Below are 24,356 nucleotides of genomic sequence, written 5' to 3'. Positions count from 1 at the left end.
GAAAAACATCTAAGCCGTTATTAGACTAATTCTGGATGAAGTGAAAAGCTGGTTTATTGTTACTATAATTAACATTTTGGTCATATTTGATTGTATATATTTTTAAAGATGATTTAATGGTCTTGATTTTACACCAAAGCTTACATTTTGTTTTTTTTTGTCTGTTACTTTTTGTTATAGTTTTGCAAGTTATCACTGTAAATGAAGATCATTATTTAGTCGCTATAGGTTATTTTGTTTCCATTTATCTGATTATAAATATTTAACCACCTAAAAAAATTTTTATGTAAAAAAATAACTTTTTTTTATATTTGATTTTGTAACATTTTGAAAACATCTGTGTCACAAGAGCAATAATATTTTCTGTTTACTTTTCCAAAAGTAATTAATAGTACAATGATATTATTTAAAAAATTAAGACATTTTTAAACTAGTGCATGCAATACACTAGAACAGCCTGCAGTCAAAGAATTAATTCCCAGATGAAGACAATTATAATAATTGTGACAGTTATTTGTCTCAAAGTTACAGCTTGTGTGATTTTTTGAGTTCTCAATCAAATTTTTACTGAAAATAGAACAGAATCATCTAAGGTGGTGTATTTTAGACCAGCCAATAAATAAATGAAATGTAAATTGAATTAAAACACCTCAGTCTAAAATGCTCTTTGTATATCTTTTCTAAGCATAGAACAATTTCAGCTCTTTTATAAAAAAGCAGAGCTTGACTTAGAAATACAGATCCTAAATCCAGATTGAAGGAAACACCAAAAATCAAATTTCTTTTGAATAAGGAACATTCTAGGAAAAGATGCTTAACTTTCTTGTTGGTTGGCAAAACTAATACAGATTCTTCTGTATGAAGTCCAACAATTTTTAATGGAGACCTCAATATATCATCTTCTGCCAGGAAACTTATGATTTTTTTTAGGACTAGTATATTTAGTTAAGTATGTAATTAGAAAAATTAAGAGATTTCTGAATATGAAACTGAATTTTTGTTGAGTTTTGCTAACCTCACACGCAGATTTAAAACTGACAATATATTTGTAGCTTTCATAGGCAAAACATCAGCTATAATCACTATTATCAACTCTGGACTAGCTATATACCTACTGTAATTTTACATCATTGAGAGATAAAAGATCTAAAGTGTATAATGGTAACTCCAAACCATTACAGAGACTGGGCTGAATTTTGAGACTGTGCCACCTGACTACCAAAAAATATGGTTATCTGTTTATTAATGCATTTCACATCCAGACATAGGTGAGATCTTTGCAACTAGGAGTTGCAAATATCGCTGTCTAAAAGAAATTTTATTTTCTGAGACAGACAATTATCCTTAAACGACTCTTTAAAATATTCCAGTAATAGTGTAATATTTAAATGAGATATAAGTCAATTCTAAATCATGAGTTATTGCAATATATTATTGTTATGATAATCAGTTCATAAAATTTTGAAAGAGACTTTTACTTAGTAATACTACTGCAGAAAACCTCAGCAACAATAATTATCGCAGTACCAACAGGAATTAAAATCTTCAGATGAAAAGCAACAATACAAGGAATAACAAAAAAAATCTGATTTTAATTAATTATTTTATTTTTAATTATGATTACATTAGTAGATTTAAAAACTTTTAATATGAGTTAGGCAAGAAATAATTTCATACTGAATATCTGAATAATAGGTGTTCTTAGTATTACTAAAATTCACACAATGCATTTATGTTATAATAATAATAATTATTTTATTTGGCCTACAACTAAAAGTTAATACCTAGTTAAAACTACCATATCTTTTTTAATAAAAGGTGAACTTTGTAGCATAAAAAAAATAACCAAGACCAATTCAAATCCAGAACATTCAGATGAAAGGCAAAAATACTACTACATCACTATTATTATAATTATAATAATCATAATTCTGGGTTTAATTTTTCTGGCTTGGTTTTATTTTTAGAATATTCATAAATTTGTAATTAGGTGTTTTTTATATTACAGGATAAATAACAGTATTATTCAGGAGGGAATTTAAGAGGCTGAGTTTAATCTCAATGGCATTTCAGCAATTAGGATTGTTGTGCATCCACCAGTTAAGTAATAAATTCCTGAGATTAAGTCACACCAGAGGCAACACGTCTACCATACGCCAAGAATGCATTGGGCTCTCAGGTCCTGGTACCATCAGCAATTAGAACCTGGTAAGGTAGATCTGCACCCAAAGAACTGATGATGAGGGAGAAAAAAGAAGGATAATGAAAAGGGATGGAAGGTGAACTTATTCTAAGAATGTAAAAACCCAGACCCTACTAAGAATGATCTGGTACAAATGAAGAAACTCCATGTTTGACAAATTGCGGTAATGAAGATGTGAATTAAAATTTTAAAAAATAATTAAAAAAGAAAAAAATTCAGAATGAATCATCAATAAAGAAATCATTAACTTACTTAGAACCTGTTAAACTTTTATAACTATTTCAGCCCTTCTTTCTTGCAAAAAGATGTTACTCATAATAAATATTTTTGTTTTGCTTTACAATTTACTTGCATAATCTTAAACCTGTTGTACATATTCTATACCCCCCCCACAAGACAAACAATGTATGAGCAATAGATTGCCACCAATCTTAGGTAGTACACACATTCAAAAATTAAATGATGATGTTCCTAATCTGTTATTTACAGGATTTACATTATGTTTATGTGTAAATACTTTTTAAAATCTATCTCTTTCTAAAGCTATCAAGCATTTAATTAAAAAAAAGGTTGTCTGTCTAAGATTGCTACTGCTTGACAATTGACAACTCAATGAACATAAGCAACATTGAAGCTAATTTGCTGTTCAAGCTAACACGCTGTTTTTGTACTCTCATAATTTATCAAATATATTAAGTAACTGAAAGAAATTAGTTTCTGGCAAATATTTTTGCATCATATTGCATTGTCAACCAATTTTAAACCCAGGAAATGGGTTAAAATTTGATTACAAAATTTTGATCATAATGACAAATAGTGAAGTTAAATTAAATAAATAACTTGATTACAGCATCATATAATAATACTTTAATTTTTCATTTATAATAAAAATTCAGATTATTTAATTAACTTCTTAACACCAGATACTTAAATAACTATGTTGTTCATATTCATTATATAGTATGTACAGAATCATATGCATACCGAATATATACAGTATAAATTTAGTATCTTAATTTAATACTTCATTTAATTATAAAAAAACTTCATTAAAAAATGAATGAAATAAATAATTAATGTGCATGGAATCAAATCTGAGAACTTTCATTCAAAACTTCACTAATATCAGAGTAATATGATACACGCTGAAGATATTCTTTAAAGTCAAATAACATATTTAGCATTTTCTTTACTTCTGAAGGTTCTTCTCTATTTTCAACAAACATTCTACCTTTTGGATTCTCTTTAAATAAATATTCAGCCTATGAATAAACAAAATAATATTAATAATTGAATACAAGAACAAGATTTTATTATAAGATGTTATATGCTTGAAAGAGTTAATATATATATCAATAAGTTTTACTTATTAGAAGGAAGGATGAGTTTTGATTCAATTAAATGCCAGATTGTAAAGTGACCTGACAGACAAGCCACTTTTGAAAAGTACACAGCCATTCTGAAGAATAACCAGTAACCCAACCAATACTCATTAGAGCAGAAGTGAGAAGTGAACTGGGTTCCCACTGTCTAAATTTATATCTAATATTCTGCAGAACACACCGGTATACCAAGCCATGAAAATTCAGATGAATTACAATTGATTCACCACATAGTTATGCTGCTGAGAAAGCTTCTTTAGTATATTTAACCTTCAATAGAACCTACTTTTTTCTACAGAGTTATATTAATAAGGTTATAAAGTTATATTAATATCTTACGATATTATAAGGTTATATTAATTTATGTTTTATCTGTTCCAATTTTTTGTGCTTCTGATCCATTTAAAGCATCTGAAGTTCAAGGAATCAGAGTTGCTTCTAATGAGAGCAAAAATTATTACTGTACAATCAATTCCTGTAATGAACAGAGTGAGTGGTATTACTTTTAGAACTTGATATCATTTACATTTTATTGGACTTGGTACATTGATGTGCAACTATATGACAGAAAATTTTGCAACAGGAAAGCACTTTATTTTTCACTTTCCCTAATAAACCTGGCATGAAAACTTGTTATTTCTGCTAATGGCTACATTTCATTGACTATTATCCACATATTTACATTTCATTTCATTTTACTATTATTCATTATCTATTAAAGTTAGCATGTAGATAATAACTACAAGAATTATAAAAGCAGTGAATTTATAAAAGCTTGACAGGAAAGTTGGGAAAATGCTCCGATTAGTAAGTTTACACACCATCTACTTCCAATCACTTCTCAGAGATTATTTAAAGGGGGTAGTCATGGACTGTTTGTTGTTCAAGTGTTGACAGGCTGGGGAAAATTTATTCATTGGCCAGGGAATACAAGAATTGTTAATGGAAACTGGAAGACAAGATTGCTGATGGATACTTCATGAAGGTTATGTGGAAATCACAGATACATTTTGGTTTGCCCATGGATGAAGAAAATCGCATTGTAATTTACCCACAGGGGGATGTATACAAGAACAGACAATATGCAGTAATGTGAAACATTCAAAATTTGGTATAGTTTCATTGTTAAAGTGTTAAAGAATTATTTGCAGTAATAATGCAGTTTAACTGATATTTATTGCAGAACTCTTCAAATTTACAGTTAGGCACAGTGTGTGTACTTAAAAAGGGCAGCTGAATGTAATAGAATAGTTATTAAGTAATGGACTTGTTTTGTTTCCTCTGATGAAGGTACCAAATGGAAATCCCACAGACAATCTTTTTACTAGATTCATTCATGTTTTTTTTAGACTAATGGCACTGATCTACTGACTCATATATTTCTATAGATCAAGAATCTATTTATAATCAGCCTCTATGACTTAATATTGTAAGGCCCGACTATTAACAGCCTGGTGCATTCCCCTATGATGGGTATCTCTCTGCATCGGATTTTAAATATTATCTGTTAATTAAATTTTCTCTACTTTCAAATTAAAAATCTTCTAATCTTTTCTAACATTCATATCTTATAATCATACATATTACTGAAAATTATTATATCAGAGTTGCTATTGAGAATGTATAGCAACATTTTGTTAATACATAATATAAACTTAATTAAGGAAAATAAATTCCATAGTTACATAAAGTTTACACGTGATTTAATTCTTATTCATTCTTTGTGATTATACAGCATCTGATTAATCTGTAAGAACAGTAAAACTTTATAAGGGTCATTCCTGAGACCTGCCATTAATTAAACACCAATAAGCAAAATATAAGTAATTCAACAGTTCAAACTCAGTAAAAAGGAACTATCTTTAACTAAGAGTTGAATCAGGGTACGCTGAAGTTACAAATCACCAGTCTAAAAAATATTACTACGAATAACCCAAATAAATATTCTGCTGAATTGGGCAAGTGGGTATATCTATATAGAAGTTATACAGAAAGGTATATATATACAGATAATCATTAAAATAATTAATGAAAATATGGATTTTATAGAAGGGTATAAATTAATAATATATATGTTAATTACCCATTCCAAAAACAACAATTTTGATAATGAACAGAGAATTTAAGTGCTTTTTAAAGTACTACAAACAATCACTTCTGAATATTTTACAAGCCATCAATCATTTTTCATAGATATGGTAAATACAAATGATTCAATATAAAGCATATAAACTGCCTTACCAGATAGTCAATAGGATCATCAGGTTTAACAGAAGCAATCTCAATTAACCCATTTGTCAATGTTGGGAATACAAATTTTATCAGATAATGTCGTAAAGGTAGGCTCTCTTTTGCCAATATTTCCTCTTCTTCTTCTTTCATTCTATCAACCTGATCAGCCTATTGAAAAAAAAAAAAAATATATATATATATAAAACAGGAACACAAAATATACAGATCCCAAATAAGTCGCTATGCAAATAATAAAAATAAATATAAATATGCAGAAAAATATTTAGATCACAAATATTTCATATTATAATTCATCAGATAAAAAACAACCATTTTACAATATTATGATATTATTACTTAAAACATAACATTAAGCTACTTGATAAAGCCTCGTATTGCAGGCGAAACATTGTGTTATATCATAAGTAATATCATTATATTGTAAAATGGTTGTTTTTACCTGAATAATTATAATATGGAATGTTTGTGATTTAAATATATTTCTGCATATTTATATCGAACTTATTTGGGTTCTGAATATTTTGTCTTTCTGTTATTTTACCATCCAACCGAGAATTTATCATTTATTATTATTATTATTATTATAATTTATATATATATATATATATATATATATATATATATCACAATTTTGAACTTCACATCATCTCTATTTTAATTATGCCATGGTAAGCAAATTTCCTCAAATGAATTTGCAATTCATAGCAGGGAACTTGTGAGAATAGGAAGAACATTTACATTCCAGGATGTTATTTAGCTCAGAAAAGAAGGTTAAAATAACTAACTAAAATTGTATTCATAACTAGTATTTGAATAAAATAATAACCAGATATTTTCGGTTCATAAAAAAATAAATTACAGAGTAGTAATCAAAGTTGACTTATGTAAATTATTCATCATAATTCTTTTTTTGATTTTTTACAAGTAAATTGTAACATATAAATACATAAATAATACATGAGTAATACATAATACATTATAAAATATAAGTATTTATATTAATAATAATATAAATATATAATATATGTTAGTTGTTATTATATATTTATATATAATAAATACATAATAATATATAAGTAATACATAAATACTCTAATAAAACAAATTAGATTAACTAATATGTATTTCTATCAATTTATTAAGAAGTTGATAAATCGAAAAGTATGTATAATGGTTTCAACACAAAGTCTCATGCAGTGATTGTAAACAGTGTTGCCACCTTACTTGTGGCAACACAAATCTGGCGCTGCCAGATTTGATTTGACAAAAGAGTATGCAAGTTACTAGTAATGCAGAGGAAGGGAATGCCAATCTATCTCAGGTTATTCTCATGCTACAAGAAGCTAAAGAAGATAGATCATGGATGGAGAAAGAAATTAAACATGTCCTTTGAATACTTGCAAGGTATGATAAATGATCAAAAGAAACTTTTGGATGAACAAGCTTCAGTAGAATGTTTTACAGCTTGACTGAAAATCTTAAGCAGAAGAACGTCGACTTTAAAAATAAAATCAAAATATTGGAGGTAAAAGTCAATGAAAACTTGATTGAACGTGAATAAGGTAGACTTATCTACCTTATCAGTCTAACATGGAAACTGATAATAAAAATGTCATAATTTAATTTAATTTATTTTTATTAGTAAATAACTCTCTTCTACACTCTGAATGGCAGTAAATTTAAATAGTTGACTTTCACTTGCTAATGATTTTTGTGTCGGCAATAATCAATTTGTAGTAATGTACCAGAATATAAATAGTTTAAACTTTTAGAAAACGTTTTTCATTTTTGATTTATATTAATTCATTAAATAAATGACCTGATGGTATATTAATACTTGAAATATGGTTAAAAGAATGTGAATTTAACAAACATATTTTATATAAATCATTACTCTCAGTTTTTGCTATCCTTATCTCAAACTCTCTCTTTCTCTGTTATTGCTATCTAAGATTAGATTTGCGCTGAATAGTTTCTTTCCAGAATTAAATATTGTATTAGTATGCTTCCATGAGGATAATTTACTAGTTGTACGCAATTTAAATACTTGCATATTAAAAGATTCACCCCAGACTTTAAAATACTGAACTATTATGGCTAGATTTGGGTTGAACGAAAATTAATGTATACTCCAACTCCAGTATTTGGTAATAGTTCAAACTGTTTGGATCACATGTATTTTAGGACAAAAGGAAATTAGTTTCAAATCATGAATCATTTCTTCAGGGCAATTATTGGAATTTTTAAAAATATAATTAGAAATGGACTAAAGAAAATAAATTATGATATTTTAAAGATGAATTTAAGTATATTTGATTGGAAATGAATTTATCTAGACGATGTAGTAATTGTTTTTCAGTTGTTAGTTATATCCTTAAGAAATTATTAAAAGAGGTTACAAAAATTAAATCAGTTTGTATGATAAAAGGTTACAGACCTTTTTAAAAGTTACAGTGAATGTCTAAAAAAATATATTTAAAGTAGAAAAACAGTTGCTACTCAAAATTATTAAAAAAATAAAAACGTAAAAAAACAATGGCAGACAATTGATAGTGTATTATGGTAGGGGGCAAATTTAGTTTTGATAGGGTAAGATGATTCCTTGGTTATTATGGAACCAACGATGATTAAAGAAAAGAATTCAATAACTTCTTTGTAAATATTACAAATGATTTAAAAAAGAATTTGACTCTTCTTTGGTACTGAATAAAAATAGGAATAAACTACTTTTCCCAAAAACTCTCACATGTAACTCTTTCTATTTTTCTCCTAAATGTGCAGTAGAAGTAGCTTTGGTTACAGAAGGGTTGAAGTTAAATAAAGCGATTGATGGTATTTCAGAATTTTCTATAAAAGAAGTTGAGGATATTTTATCTCCAGTTTTGGCCTTTTTGATCAACCTGAGTTTTGAAAGTCAAAAATTTCCATCGGTCTTAAAATCTGCAGTAGTCGTTCCTTTGTTCAAAAAGGGAAATTATTTAGACTTAAATAATTATAGACTGATATCCTTGTTTAAGTTTTCTCAAAGATAGTTGAGAAAATAGTGAAAAAAGATGTTTAAGTTTTTTCAGGTTATAAATTTTCTTTACTAAATCAATTTGGCTTTATTAAAGGCAAATCATTAGATGATGCTTTATTAAAATTTCTATCTGGCATATATCTGGTCTTTACATATATGTTTATGTAGTTGGTACACTCATACACATCATTAAAACATTTGATGCTGCAGATCACAATATTTTACTGTCTTATTTGTCAGATGCAGGTTTTTATAGGAAATGGTTTAGAAGTTACTTAATTGAAAAATTTCAATGAGTAAAAATCAAAGGTCAGTGCAGTGCTTTTGGAGTTTCTCAAGGGTCTGCCCTTGGACCTATTCTTTTTATAGTATTTATTAATAATTTAAGCTTTGGTTCTTTCAAGAACCAGCTTTTTTAAGCTGTTTTGTTGATGTTATGGCTCTGTGCTACAACAATACAACTTTGAACAATTAAAATAAGACATGCATTATGATCTTGATTCATGCATTCCTGAAAATGCATTCCTTTTCTTTTTACAAATTAATATTTTTCCTTTTAGGCATTATATGTGTATTAAGTATGAGAACTTTTTATATCAGGAGTGGGCACTTAGCGGGTAATTTAATGTACACTCTGGTAGATTAAAGTTACAAAACCTTGTCACTCAAGCCAATAATAAAGCATTCCTAGTGCTTTTACACATGTTGGGCACCCAAAATCTTTAATTAATTGCCTACCCTTGTTACATCTTGTTCAACAATGATAAAATTTTTTAGAGCTCTTAATGATTGAATGTTCTCATTTGAAAGTATTGAGTTTCCACTGATTAACTGAAAATAATTTCTTTTGTTAGAGTAATTTAGAATAGGCTCCTTTGAAAAATATTTTAACTTAGGTCTTATAATGAAGGCTACAAAACAGTATTAAACTGATTTATTTAGCATATGGCACCAAAACACAACACCAATTACAGTAAAAATTACAAAGATCTAACAAACTAATATATGCTACTGATTCTGTTGTCACCATCAGGAAATCTTCACGATTCCCTTCATAAGCTGTCCTAGGGCAAACTTCCATGATGTGTCTAACAGTTTGATTTTCACCATACTCACAAAGGGGCGTCTGTGTTTTACCCCATTTATACAGTTAATAGGTGCACCTACCATGCTGAGTTTGTATTCCGTTTAGCGTTGACCAAGTCTTACATGGCAAGTCAAAACCCGGTGGCCTTTGAGTAATACAAGGGAGTTGGTTATCCTGCTTTGTGGTCCATTCTTGACACCAGGCGTCAGTCAGGTTAAATCTGTTTTCTGTGGTAGCAATTACTGTTTTGATAGGTGGCTTTCTAGATCGAAGGCGACCACGATTGGCATCCTCAATATTCTCATGTATTGGTAGGTTTTGATTGTCCATAATCTTCTTATACTCTCTTACAAGAGCGTTCATACGGCGCAGGTTTGGTGGTGGTATGTGGCCAATACCAGGAACCATTTCACGGGAATAGATCTGATAACCCCGGCAATCATTCTCATAGCATTATTAAGTTGAGCATCAATTCTATGAACATAAGGGCTGTTAGGCCACACTGGCACACAGTATTCAGCAGCCAAGAAGACCAGGTTCAGAGCCGTTTTGCACAAACTGGAAGCCAATACACCCCATGTTGTTCTACAGAGCTTATGTATAATGTTGTTTCTTGTTTTCAATTTCTCTGCAGTTTTCATTAGGTGCTCCTTAAATGAAAGCGTTCTATCAAATGTCACACCTAGGTATTTTGGTGTCTTATTGTGAAAGAGCCATGTATTCTTGAATAGAATTTTAAGCTCCCTATTAGCAAACTTGTTACTAAGATGGAAGCATGACACCTCTGTTTTACTAGCATTTGGTTGGAGGCGCCATCTCCAGAAGTACCTTCCCAGTTTCTCCAGGTCAGCCATCAGGACCTCCTCCAACTCTTCAAATGACCTACATTTTTGTTAGCACCCAGTCATCGGTCTAGCCATGCTTTTTAGATCTTGTCTCTGGCATGTCTGCAACATAGACGCTGAAAAGGAGAGGCACAAGTACAAACCCTTGTGGCAGGCCGTTTTTTAGTTTCCTCGGTGAGCTTATATCAGATTCCATGATAACTGGAACAATCTGTTATTCAACATGTTATTAAGGAGGCGAGCTGTTAGTTTGCATGGGATTACACGGAGGACCTTACAAATCATGCCTTCTCTCCAGACAGTGGAGAGAATTACAATATATCATCATATTAAACTGATATGTTGTAATAAAATCTGGGTAATTTAGTTCAAATTATTAAGCCTAAGCATAATATTGTTCCTTTATTTCTTGTGATGGTATCTCAATGCAAATTAAAATTTTTAATGAGTTACCTAACCACCTTTCCATTTACTGAATAAAAAATTTAATTTCTGTTATTTTACATATTTACTATGGGTATTACAACATTTGTATTTTACTACTTAACATTTGTACTGTTTCTTATTATAACATTGTACATTATATTTTAACTTTGTACTTAACTATTATTGTATACTTGAATATTTATAATTTTTGTGTGGAATTGTGGAAATAGATTGAATTGATAATGAATATCCTGAACAATAAAAATTAACTGAGATCTTTATGTGTTCTATAAGTAGTTCACTACAAAGTGAATACTGAAATGGTTTACAAAATGAAAAGTAATGGGAAGTGAAAATAAATTATTTCTGATCTTTCTTTAATAAAAAAGAAGACAAGTGAATATACAATCAAAATTTCATAGTCTTCTATTAAGAATTTTAGTGATTAATAATTCCAACTATTAATTAAATTAATATTAACTATTAATTTTAAAATAATCTTTAACAATTATACAACTCAGCGTCATATGAAAAATTAAGTGAGAAATTTTCTACAAAACTGCACTGAATGTTTTCAACCTAAACAAGAATTTTAAGTCATACTGCAAGAGGTGTTAATAATTCTTAGAAATACATCTATAATGAATAATAATTTATCAAATTAAATATGAATATAATAACAATTAAATCTATTTATTAATAATAAATAATCTATTTATTAACTTCTGAAGGTATATAGAAAAAATTCAGAGATTGGCTTCTTTTGAATAATATAAACTAGTTACAATAACATAAAAAAAATACACTAACAACTAAATTAATAATTGGAAAATAAATTAAAAACAAAATTTTAAATAAAAATATAAAGTACAGTAAGAAGGAAATAATGTTTTAAATACATCTAATACAAAACAAATAAATGTTCAATAAAAATACAAAAATATACAATAAAATGTAGTAAGTGTATGATATGGTACCTCCTCCTCTATAAATCAATTTTACAGATAGATTTTCCATGAAATTAAGGTGGTTTTGGAGGCTAAACAGAAAAAGAAAAAAGTCTGTAAGGCAGCATATTTGATTATAGCTATATATGCAAATTCATGAAAAAATGTAAAAAGAAAGGTGACAATTGACAAATGTAAATAATTATTCGATTTTGAAAATAAAAATATTAATTTCTTAATGGAAAATGTTTTGTCAGAAAATTTTGAACAAGAGGAAGGGCTCTGTCACCAAAGAAAAAATAGAGGTGTTCCTTTATTTTGTCAGTGATTCGGGATTCCAAACCAGTATAACTGAAGATATTGGAGTTCAGTGCTTGATGATATACAAAGCTATAAATTATGTAATGAATCGTATCATTGAAAAACTAAATAAATAGACCCATTTCCCTAACAAAAAAAAGGGAAAAAATGAGACTAAAGTTATATGGCAAACATGTTTTCAGATGCCAACTAGTAGGAGCATTTGATTGTACTCATGTAGGTAACTCGGCTCTGTTTGCAGATGAGTAAATAAACAGAAATGCTGGTATAAACATACAGACCATATCCAGAACTAATGAAAAATTTATTAACATCAATGCCGAGTGGCCAGAAGCGTTCATGTTGTTAGGATTTAGAGATGAAGTGGTACAACCTCAGGTTAGCCTTAGAGAAAACACTGAGAGAAGAATAATATTTAATGGCTGATATGAGTAAAATGAAGTGGTTACTTCAACTCAACTTTAAGTATTAAGTACTTTTTGTGACTTCACAATAATACAGGGTAGCATGACTGCTGGGAGGTTTAGGCTACAGAATTTTATCATGGTGATCTCCCTGTCAAAAATATCCAACATCTTTTTTTTCTAGTTATAATTTATTTAATTTCATTTGCTGCAATACATAATTATTCTTTAAAGCTCAGGAATTATTAGACCTTTTGTTTCATCTCTTTCAATGTATGAAATTTTATTAGAACTTTTCTTCTTTTTCTCAGTGTTAATTTTTGTTACAACCATATCAATCCCTTTCATCAGAATATTATTGTTCTTCTGTTCCTTGTACTCTTCAGTAGCAGCAGTGCAACTGCTGGTACAAAAAAAAGGATTTTCTTCTTTATTAAATAGCTCTAGAAAATCTACCTCCCAATCCTTTAATTCCTGCTAAATTGGAATCAATTTTCTTCTTAATAGTAGTCTCTATATTGTTAAGTGTTTTTGTTAACTGAGCAGTGCTTACTGTCTTCTTAAATGCATAACAAGACTGGTTGATAATTTTTTCCATTCTTTTTGGCATTTAAATTAACTATTTAGACTTCTGTAAAATAACTGGGGCATTTGACAATATTCTTACAACCAAATCCTGTTAAATTTTCTTTGAATTTTGACCTCTTCTTTGTTCAGTGATAACCTAAATGCAAATTGTTCTAGAGAAAATTTGCAACTGATGTGATGTTAACACACAATAGGAGCATGTCTTGTAACGACTAGCAGATGTAAGAAATAGTCAAAATGAGTAACTATATAAACCAAGCACTAAACCTAATAACTACTTCACTATTTCAGAATTTTGGTGGATTTAATATTGTATATTACTTAAACAAAAAAGATCTTTTTGTTTAAGGGGTTTAGTTGAAGTATTTCCTTTCACGTGAAGTTACATTCATTTCACTCAATATTGTACCTTTCTCTTCGACAACTCTCTTCATATAATACTTTAAATCAGTTCCCATAATATTATTATAGAGAGATACATTAAACAACTATCTGAACTGGGCTCAAGCTACCTTTCATACAGGAAGACAAGATTTAGCAATCTGCACCCTTCACAATACATGTTTAAATTTCTCCGATGACTCGTAGAATGATAGTTTAGATTTTACAAATAGTCATTATAAGAGCCTTTACAATATTATTATATTCTTAACTTACATAAATAATGTTTTTTTTCTATCTTAATCTTTTTATTAGCTTATCAGCTCTCATTAGTAAGTCTTATATTAGCAAATAATAATTTTTAACAAAAGATAAAAATGTTGGTTGTAATGTTCATTCATTGAATCTGTATGTTAAAAAAAAATACAAATACATAATTAACTACATTTACCCATAATTGTAATTTTTTCTTTATAACTGATCTTCTTAATTTTTTTGTCTCCTTAAACCTTTTAGTTTTACTTTCATGATGAGTTCTTTCCAATTGTTCTTTTTTTAATTTTTCACTCTCTTGTTGTATAATAGTTTCTAAAATATACATAAATAAGTTCAATTAACAATTTTACTGCCTTTTAAAATTAACTAAATAAATCTTTATTTTTATATACGAGGGTTATTTTTTTTTCAGGTCCGATCGGTCACGAAATTGAAACAGTGAAAAAAAAACATTTTTTATTTGTAACAATTACATAGTTACGCTATTTCTCTACATAGTCGCCACTCCGATTTAGACATTTGTCGTAGCATGGTACCAACTTTCCAATACCCTCGTCATAGAATGGAGCCGCCTATGTTTTCAGCCATGTTTCTATGCTGGTCTGCAGCTCAATGTCTGTGCCAAAATGTTGTCCTCCTAGCCAGCGTTTCATGTGAGCAAAGAGGTGAAAATTGGATGAAGCCAAGTCCAGGCTGTATGGTGGGTGATCAAACACTTCCCATCAAAAACGCTGCAGGAGCTTCTTTGTTACCACTGCAGTGTGCGGTGAGAATTGTCATGGAGAAAGACAATGCCTGATGACAACATTCCTCTCCGCTTATTCTGAATTGCTCGTCGTAGACGTTGAGTCACGCAGTATGAGGCTGCAGTGATGGTTCGTGCCATGTTCCATGAATTCCACCAAGAGAACACCATTCTGGTCCCGAACACAGTAGCCATACACTTTCTGTTGGAAAAGGTTCACTTCAACTTCTTTGGTTTACTGGGAGAATGAGAATGCATCCAGTGTTTGGATTGTTCTTTTGTTTCTTCAGTTTTGAAATGGACCCATGTCTCATCCCTTTTACAATTTTGTTCAAAAAATCTTCTCCTTCATTGTGGTAGCGCTGGAGAAACGTTAGGGAGGCATCCATTCTCTTTGTTTTGTGATGGTTATACAGCGTCATGAGAACCAATCTTGCACACAGTTTGCGGTACTGAAGTCTCTCACTCACAATGGTGTAGAGAGCTGACCTTGAAATTTCAGGAAACAAATCACTTAATACAGAAATTGTGAACTGACGATTTTCTCAAATTGCCTCATCCATTCGCTCAATGAAATCATCAGTTGACACTCGCTTCCTTCCCTGATCGCCTGCATCATGAACATCTGTACGTCTTTCTTTAAAGTTCCTGCACCATTGTCGCACTTTGCTGTCACTCATTGAAGTTTCACCATACACATTACTTATTCGTCGATGAATTTCAACTGCATTACACCCCTCAGCCTGAAGAAATTGAATTACCGCACGCACTTCACACTTGGCGGGAGATGCTATTGTTATAGACATGTTTACGTGCTAGCTGCATGTTCAGAACTAAACGAAGTGACATGGCGTGATTGAAGGCCATACAAGAGACGCTACGCAACACATATGCGCAAAGATTCATCCGATTTTTGTGTAGGTGTTTATTTCGTGACCGATCGGACCTTGAAAAAATAACCCTCGTAGACTGGAAAATAATTATGATAATAGATCTTATCAAGAATGAGTAAGTGTGCTACTTAAATAGGCATGATGTTAATTTCTAATTAAGGCACAAAGGAAATTTTTTTACGTAAAGTTATAAATGTACAGAAAACAAAACAATCAATAACTATACAACAGGGATTAAGATTATTTTCATTCAAATAACATAACGTATAATAACATCGATAATAATAACATAAAACATCAAATAGTAACATAACATAACATCAAATAGTAACATTAGATGAGTAAAAACCAGAAGCAATTATCTGTACCTATAAAGCAACTTCTCCTGACCAACTGATTGATTGATTCATCAATGCACAGCAACAAAAAATACTGAAGATAAACTGATGAAAATTTGTATGCATGTTCTTTTTAGAGTGTAAATGCATACTAAGAAAGGATTTTTTTATTTTTTTCAGTTTAAATGGATTTTGAATTTTTTTGAAACCAACTATTTATTTTAATTTCTCATATTGCGATGCAGGAGATGACTTCCTTTTCAATATTGTGGCGGGAGATAAACTTCGGTGCATCATTACAATTCAGAAAAAGTGGGAGAACATGGAATAGTGACACTATGGATCACTACAACCAAAAAAATTCAAAACACGAGTTGCTGCAAATACTTTTTTTGATAGTGCTCTGGGATTTCAAACACATTCATGTGACTGACTACCACGAAAATGGCTTGACTTTAGATGTGTGTTGTGTTCAACAATTCATGGAGCCAATTATTCTACTATATAATAATGCTCAGCCACACATATTGCATGAAACTTCTAAGGTTCTTTTGAAGTTGAAATTTTAATCCAATCCACACTCAATAATCAACAGATTTGGCGCCTGTGATTTTCAGTTCTATCTACAATTAAAGAGTGATAATGTTAGGTGTAAGCATTTCAACACAAATGATGAACTAAGGGATTCAGTGAGGTTTTAGATCACTAACTTTCTTCATTGATGGAATAAGAAAACTTGTTCTCCATTTGAAGAAATATGTAGGCGAAGAAAAATGTGTTTGGTGACAACGTAGAATAATAAATGAAAACTTTTGTAGTAAACAAAATTATTTTTATGCCATATTAGTTTCATTTTACTATCTCTTTTCATATGCTAGTTATAAGCAACTGTGTGTTAATTCCAGACACCTCTTGTAGTTCTAGTCGATTTCAAGGAAGGGATATGCATTCCATTATATAATCATCGCAAATAACAGTATTGTTGCTTCTACTGGATTTGAATCTATCTTTTTATCTTTAAAAGATAAAAAGATAACTGTTGCAAATAAAAGAGAAATTATTGCAATACAATTAAATATTCCTACCACCAAAAGGCAAGACATTTCTTAAAAAAAAACAAATATAAAAAAGTGGCTTATTTTCTACTTATTGGAATCTGCTTACTACGAATCTATTCATTATTATTTTGCATGGTTCCTTTATTACTAGTAATGATGCCATCTGTTTTGAAGAATTGCAAAACTTATCTATTACGTGATTGAATAGCATATGTGACCACTACGCATACGACCCACTTTTTCTGATATGATCCATAACATATGATAAATTTTTTAATTTAATTTGTTGAGTTGTTTCATTTAATGTATTTGTAGATTTTCTTATTATGTTAAAAAAAATAATATATATATTTTTTTGTGTGCATGTAGATGGTACAATATAATATTTGACCACTTTTTAAATGTTTATTTTAGAGTTTGAAAATTATTTAAAACGTCACATTCATCAACACTTCCAACTATTTTATCAATGAAAAATTAAGAGCATGTCTTCGATAAGATCTCTTTACATTCCATATTATTTCTATTTGCATTTCCATGTGCCTGAAATTTTTCACTTGTTTTATTCAAAAATTTCATATTTTACATTTCATATGTTGATTTATGGGTTCAATATTTTTTTTTTAAGTTTCAAAAATTTTTATATAGTATATGTTAACTAAAAGGTTCAAAGTTTAAAAAACATTAATGTAAAATAATACAAAAAATTTAGACCATAATTTTGAGGTGATCCAGCAATATGCAGAATCTTTTCTATTATTTGGTCAAGATGTGGAGTTTTATCTTCTTCGACATTAAATATGTGGGGATATAATTCAATATTGTCAAAGAATATTAATGGAGTGTTTTCATCTGTATTCTGTTTCCTGTTAAGAATAATAAAAGCAAATATATTAAACTCAAAATAATAAAACATATATAGTAAGTAACTTTTAATTATTTTATTATTTATAAATATTTTATTATTTTAAAATAGTAGGTGAAATAAAAATAATTAATCTAAAATTTGTTATTAGTTTAACAAATTTCAAACTAGTTTTAGTAGTCCAGTGTTTGCTAGTAAATATAGAGTATTATCTCAGAATTCTTTCAGACAACATAAATTTTCATGAAAATTTGTAATTAAGCTTATCTAACCCTCTACTTCAAAAGTTGCATGATCCTGATGTGTGCTTTGGGTGGGGGGGGGGAGTGATAACTACCCTTTTTAAAAAAAATTCAAAAACCATACATCTAAATGTTTCATAAATTGAAATCATGTTTAAATATGTAGAATAAACATTCTTTTATGTTGTGGAAAATAATTTAAGAAGTTTTACTACGTTTCAACCTTTATGATGAAATTTAAAAAAAAAATTAGTTTTCAACAGTTTGAAATGTTTTAATGGTACATTTATAATGAATTAAAATCCTTTACTGTTTATTATATAATTTATGATTTATTGCAATTTTTCAATCCTTAATAACTACCACTTATGAAATAAATTGTTATAATTATAGATGTAAGTGTTTTGTAGCTCAAAATCACGTAGATGTGTAGAAAAAAACATTGTTCCATATTCTGTAACATAATTTGTGATATGTTACAACATTGCAACCATTAGAATCCACCGTAATGATGAAAAAAAAGTTCTTGCGGAAAACATGAAGCAACCGTATTATTTTCATTATAACTCTGTTACTTTTCATGCTAATGACTTTTACCAAAGCTAATTAAAAGTCTTTTCAAGTACTTTGAAAATTATCCTATAAGTTTTTCTCGAAAAAGATTCTGTTTTTCCATTATTTAACATTGAAACATTCGACTTCTGTTTTTGGTGAACAAAAAGTTACCTTCAACGAGGCATAACTTGGTTTGTATTGCACCTACAGAAACATTTTCTGCTTAAATTTATTCCTCCATTGATTTCTGCGGTTATTTTGAATGAAACAATTTACACCCTCGAGAAGGGGTGGCATCCAATCCCAGGGTAAAAGCACACATTGCCACTATATAACTTTTGTTCCTCGAGTTATTCCCTAATTACTGTCCAAATTTCATGTCAATAGGTTTTGTCTGAATGAATTCTGAGCAAAAGACTGTCAAACCCTGTACTGCTTTAAAATTAGAGGCAAACAAGTGGTGATAGGATAGGAATGATAAACTAATTAATTAATTAATTAATTAATTGGTATATTAATTTTTGAAAATAACATTATTAATAAAAAATTAATTAATGTTGTGTAACTGAATGGCAGAGAGGATCATTTGAAGCAACTGGACTTGTTTATATTAGTAAGGATAATGTACTACGTTTAATATTTATTCACTTAAACTATAAGTACTTAAACCTATTTACAGTTTCACGTGATGAATTTATAGCGAGTCATCTAATCTAACCTCACCCTGTGGATTAAAGGATAGATACTACCACTTCTCAATGGAGGTCAAATACATTGCACTAGACTTCTTATAAAGAGGCACAGAAGTAATTTTAAACAGTATGTTGAACGTATATGTTAAATTTAATTTCTTGAAATTTTAGTTATGTTTTTTTATTCTTTGGATTAGATTCAATATTTCATTTCATGTTTTAGTTAATTTTTTTAAATAAGTCAGATTTTTTAAACAGCCAGTTTTTGTAGAATTAAATTCAATGTGAATTTTACAGTAATGCTTAATTTTTTTTCATAGATTGTTCATTCAGTATTGTTATCATCTGAGACATGCAAGCAATAGAACGCCACACCACTGCAAACTAAGGAAACGTTTTTTATAACATTGAGGAAATCTGTAAGAAGTTCACAAATAATGAATTTTTAAGATGCCTATCTTCGGGAGACCTCAAGATCAGTACAATTCTTAAATAAGTAAATAGTAAAAAAGACAGAGCTGCCCATTAATAAGAGAATTTTAAATAAAATCTTAATGAATGTGAAAATCCATCTCTCAAAAAAATAATTTGTATAAGATGCAGTTGTATGAAGTTAATGAATTAAAAAAAAACTTCACATTATAAATTGTCAATATACAAAAAGGAGATGTATAAAGATCTATGACTTGGAGGACTTAAAAAGCAATTTCAGTTTTCACCATATCATTACTCAAACTACGTCAACTTATATCATTTAAACTTATGAAACTATGTCGCATAATATGACAATAAAGTAGATTGTGACACACAATACATGGCAGTTATCCAAGAGATAGAGGAAACATTACCAGATGACATGAGAATAACCTAGTATGACCTAGTATGTTAATAGAAAGAATACAGACTAAAAAAAAATATATAAAACAATTTACTTACAACAGCTGTTTTGTACTGACTTCCAGGACAGCACATTAGATTATTATAATGCAGTTTTTGCGAATAATTGTCAACCATTCATTTAACCAAACTATCTTTGGCTAACACTGGAAAAAAAAATGAAATTCTTTCTGGGCTAATGAACATAACTGTTGATGTCTGTTCTTTCATAACAACAAAAAAAAATTCTTAAAAACTGGTTGAATAGAAATTACCTTAGCGATTCCATCAGCAAATTCATTGCCTGGAATTCTTACAAGGTGATGTGTTAGAGAATGCTTGAAAAGTTGATAATGAATTACGTCATAGCAGAATGTGACAGTGTCCAAATGAGACATAGGTATAAATGCAACTGGCAATAAACATACACTGCACTGGCGAGGTAGAATGAATATGTATATTTGTAATTGATCTCAAAGGAACAACCAACTAGTTGCTTTTCTCTAACCAATTGGTGTAAATTGTTATACTAGGGTTTACATGGGAAATGAAGCAGCAAATCTCCTGTTACATTATATTTTTATTATCTGTTTTCTTATACTTATTCAGCTGTAAAAGAAACAAAGCAATAAATTTTACCATATAAGATAAGCAAATTGTTGGGCAGTGAGTGAAGTTAGTCGGTAGTTAAAAATTTACTGTCGTAAATGTATGCTGGTCTTTGACACTTTTCGGGGCTGATATGCAGTGTGATATTAACATTAAAAAAACTTCTAAATAGTAATAGGAACCAAAGTACTTTCTATCCCACAATGTTAAAAAATCCATTTTTCCATAATGTAATTAAAAAAATAAATAAATAAATAAAATATTTAAATCAAAATTATATAAAAGTTTTATACAAATTCTATCATAGATAAAAGTATATCACCAATTACGTAATGATTAGGAAGTTGAAAACAACCTGTATTTAATAATACTTTTAAATATATCTTCTTCAGTTAAATATCTTCTAATTACTTCTTGATGTCTTAAAAGGTTCTTGTACAGGTGATCATTGCTAGCTTCTAAGCAAATCACTAAATCTGCAAAAATATAGTATAAAGTAAAATTACCATAAATACAAAATGAAAATTATTATAAAATAGTTATTTAGGCACACTTTAGTTTACAAAAAACGTTCTTTTTGAAAAATATTTTTTATAAAATATGATTCTAAATTTTTTATAATCACGTGCACGATATATATATAAAAGTGTATATATATGCAGTGTTTTATATATATATAAAAAAAACACTGCATGAAGGTTTAATTGTAAATGGTCCTTTGAGCTCTTATTTATAATCTAGCGAAATGTTTGCTTTGTTTTCATTATTAATATACTTTCCCTTAATATACTTTAATATAATTAATATACTTTAATATTATTAATATACTTTCCATTATTAATATTCATACTTTCCCTGATAATCACATTTGTCTCTGGAGAATAATATTTAGACTAAGTTGTTTGGAAGGTAATTAATTTCTTTTTCTCTTTATTTTAAGTATTGGAACTGAATTGTAAGTTGAAAATATGGCAATTGTTAAATTCAACACAAGTGTAGGGAGGGTACTTGTGCGTGTATGTGTGTATGTGTGTGTGTGTGTGTGTGTGTGTGTGTATATATTCATCTTAAAACCTGCTAACAAAAATTTTGGGCATTACGTATCACAACACTGAATACAAGAAATATATATTTTTTTAAATATAAATTTAATTAAACTTAAAAGTTACATTTATATACTTAAAAATAAAGTTATGTAACTTATTTAAAATTTATATATTTAGACAAGTTACATAAATTATTTAAAATTTATATACACATATATATTTACCAAAGATATTTTAAAGAGTCATCAATTATCCACAATTTCCAGAAATTAGAAAATTGAACTGATTAAGATATTATGAGACAAGTAAATTATGAAAATGTAGTAATAACTATGTAACTACATTCATTGTTATATTCCAGTAAGGTTTCTGATAGTGTTAAAAACTGATATTTAAGACAATGGTGAAGAGTTGTGTAACCTATGGGTCTGCTTTCAATAGAGAAGGGTTTATTGAGATGATATTGCAGATTGAATTAGGAAGAAGAGTGAAGGTAGAGTCTGACATATTAGACAGCATCAAGAAGAGACAGCTGCAATGGTTAGGAAGGATATCTCAGCAAGTTATCATAAAACGTGTGAGTTAATACTGCTAGAAAGGTGAAGGAAAGGAAGACTCAGAACTCCTTGTTAGCAGTCTGTGTTAGCTCAACAGATAGGAGGGATGGAAAAAGAAACATGGAGAGACAATCATCTGTAATTTCTAGAGTGTGGAAGGCAGCTGTCACTGCTGTAATATCTAACTATAAGGTATAAATAATCTAGAGTAAAAAAATTGAATTAACAATTTAGAACTTACTTTTTTAGTGCTTACTTACTTTATACCAGATGATTTTGTTATTTTGTAAATATTATAAAATTAATTAAATATTAAAAATAAATAAATCAAAATAAAATCAGTTGATTGAAGGGGCTACAAATTAGCATAGATGAGTGAAATTGGAAGAATCCTAATATGAAGCTTCTTCAATTTATATCTAACATTAGAGACAGATGAAGTTGAGTAAACACACTGATGGAAATGTCTGCCAAGATATCTGCATCAGTGGCATCCTGACAAAGGCCAAACTGATGACCATGACATACAATCAGATTTAGAGGATTTAAAAGATGACCTCTGGTAGAGCTTATCAGGGCTAAGAATGGAAGGGGGGCGGCAACCAAAAATAATCACATGGGGTTCATTATCTTCCCCTCATCTGCCACATCGTCTTCCCCTATGAGGTCAGGATGAGGCAAAAATACTGTCACACAATGGTATGCTAAGCATACCAAAATGGAGAAGATATTCAATTTTACAATAAAAATCTCTATTTTGTTCGCTAGCAATATGGTAAATGCTGTTAGTTTCAGAGAGAACAATTACAATTGGTGTCTCTAGTACCTCAAGTACTTCCTTTAGCCATAACAAAGACTGAGACATGCAGTGTAAAGCAACAAATTAATGTAATTCTGGTGAGAAATTATAATATGCATTGAGGTTGTTTAAATTTTTAAAAGTATTGTTTTATCATGCTTTAATAAGTAGAAGTAACAGGAGGAGGATATATTTATTTGTTCTGATCCCCAGTTACACGAAAATGTAAAAAGGTCAGTTCCATTTTAGTTCCTAATTTCTTAATTCATCTGATTTAGGTATAACACAATAAAAAAAACTTCATTTTCAAGGAGGATAAGCCACTTGAATTGCTAAATAATTTTAAAAAGTACTATTTCAAATTTAATTTTTTTAAAAATAAACTATTTTGAGGAAAAGTTCAAATGGCAAACATGTCTACTCAATCAGTTAACAATTAAAAACAATATATTTTTTAATTAGTTGTATACATTTATAGCATCATTATGACAAATTTGAATTATAAATAAATATTTAAATTTAATTAATAGTTTGAAATTTTGATGACAAGATTATGCTTTTTCCTCACTGAAGAGATTGAATGTCATAGTACTTTCACAATTTAATAAATACTCAGACACAGGGACATACATATTCACAAAATATATTGTTACAGATACAGTTATAGCCTTAGATTGTAAAAAATCTAATGCAGAGATGGCTGCATAAATGTGTTCTGTTAGGAGTTTCTCAGGCAAGAACATGATTAAAAATATTAACTGAATAAAACAAATGGCATTAAAAACTATTGCAGTGATTCTAGAAAGGTGCAAAACAAGGGGAATTATTTGAAATAATCTACAGAAATAAATTAGAAAGATCAGTAGCTGGATAAACATAGTACAGAAGTAAATTTAAATAAGAAACAAGATAATACTGCTATACAGAGTGGAGAATATTATTCAATTCT

At 29.1% G+C, this 24,356-nt stretch overlaps 1 protein-coding gene across 1 annotated transcript in view; it reads right to left on the bottom strand.

Moving 5' to 3' along the window:
• Positions 1 to 3,291: 3,291 nt before the first annotated feature.
• LOC142325739 (adenylate kinase 7-like) overlaps positions 3,292 to 24,356 on the bottom strand; it is an 85,455-nt gene continuing 64,390 nt past the window's right edge. The window contains exons 15-20 of the mRNA XM_075367773.1: positions 21,345 to 21,481; positions 20,968 to 21,005; positions 17,881 to 18,032; positions 14,308 to 14,444; positions 5,827 to 5,985; positions 3,292 to 3,465 (exon numbers count right to left, since the gene is read on the bottom strand). Of these exons, the coding sequence (XP_075223888.1) occupies positions 3,292 to 3,465; positions 5,827 to 5,985; positions 14,308 to 14,444; positions 17,881 to 18,032; positions 20,968 to 21,005; positions 21,345 to 21,481 (797 nt within the window). The remainder of the gene's footprint in view (positions 3,466 to 5,826; positions 5,986 to 14,307; positions 14,445 to 17,880; positions 18,033 to 20,967; positions 21,006 to 21,344; positions 21,482 to 24,356) is intronic.

This window comes from Lycorma delicatula, chromosome 5, assembly GCF_047948215.1.
Source record: "Lycorma delicatula isolate Av1 chromosome 5, ASM4794821v1, whole genome shotgun sequence".
NCBI lineage: Eukaryota > Metazoa > Arthropoda > Insecta > Hemiptera > Fulgoridae > Lycorma > Lycorma delicatula.
This window is presented reverse-complemented; position numbering and strand designations above follow the sequence as displayed.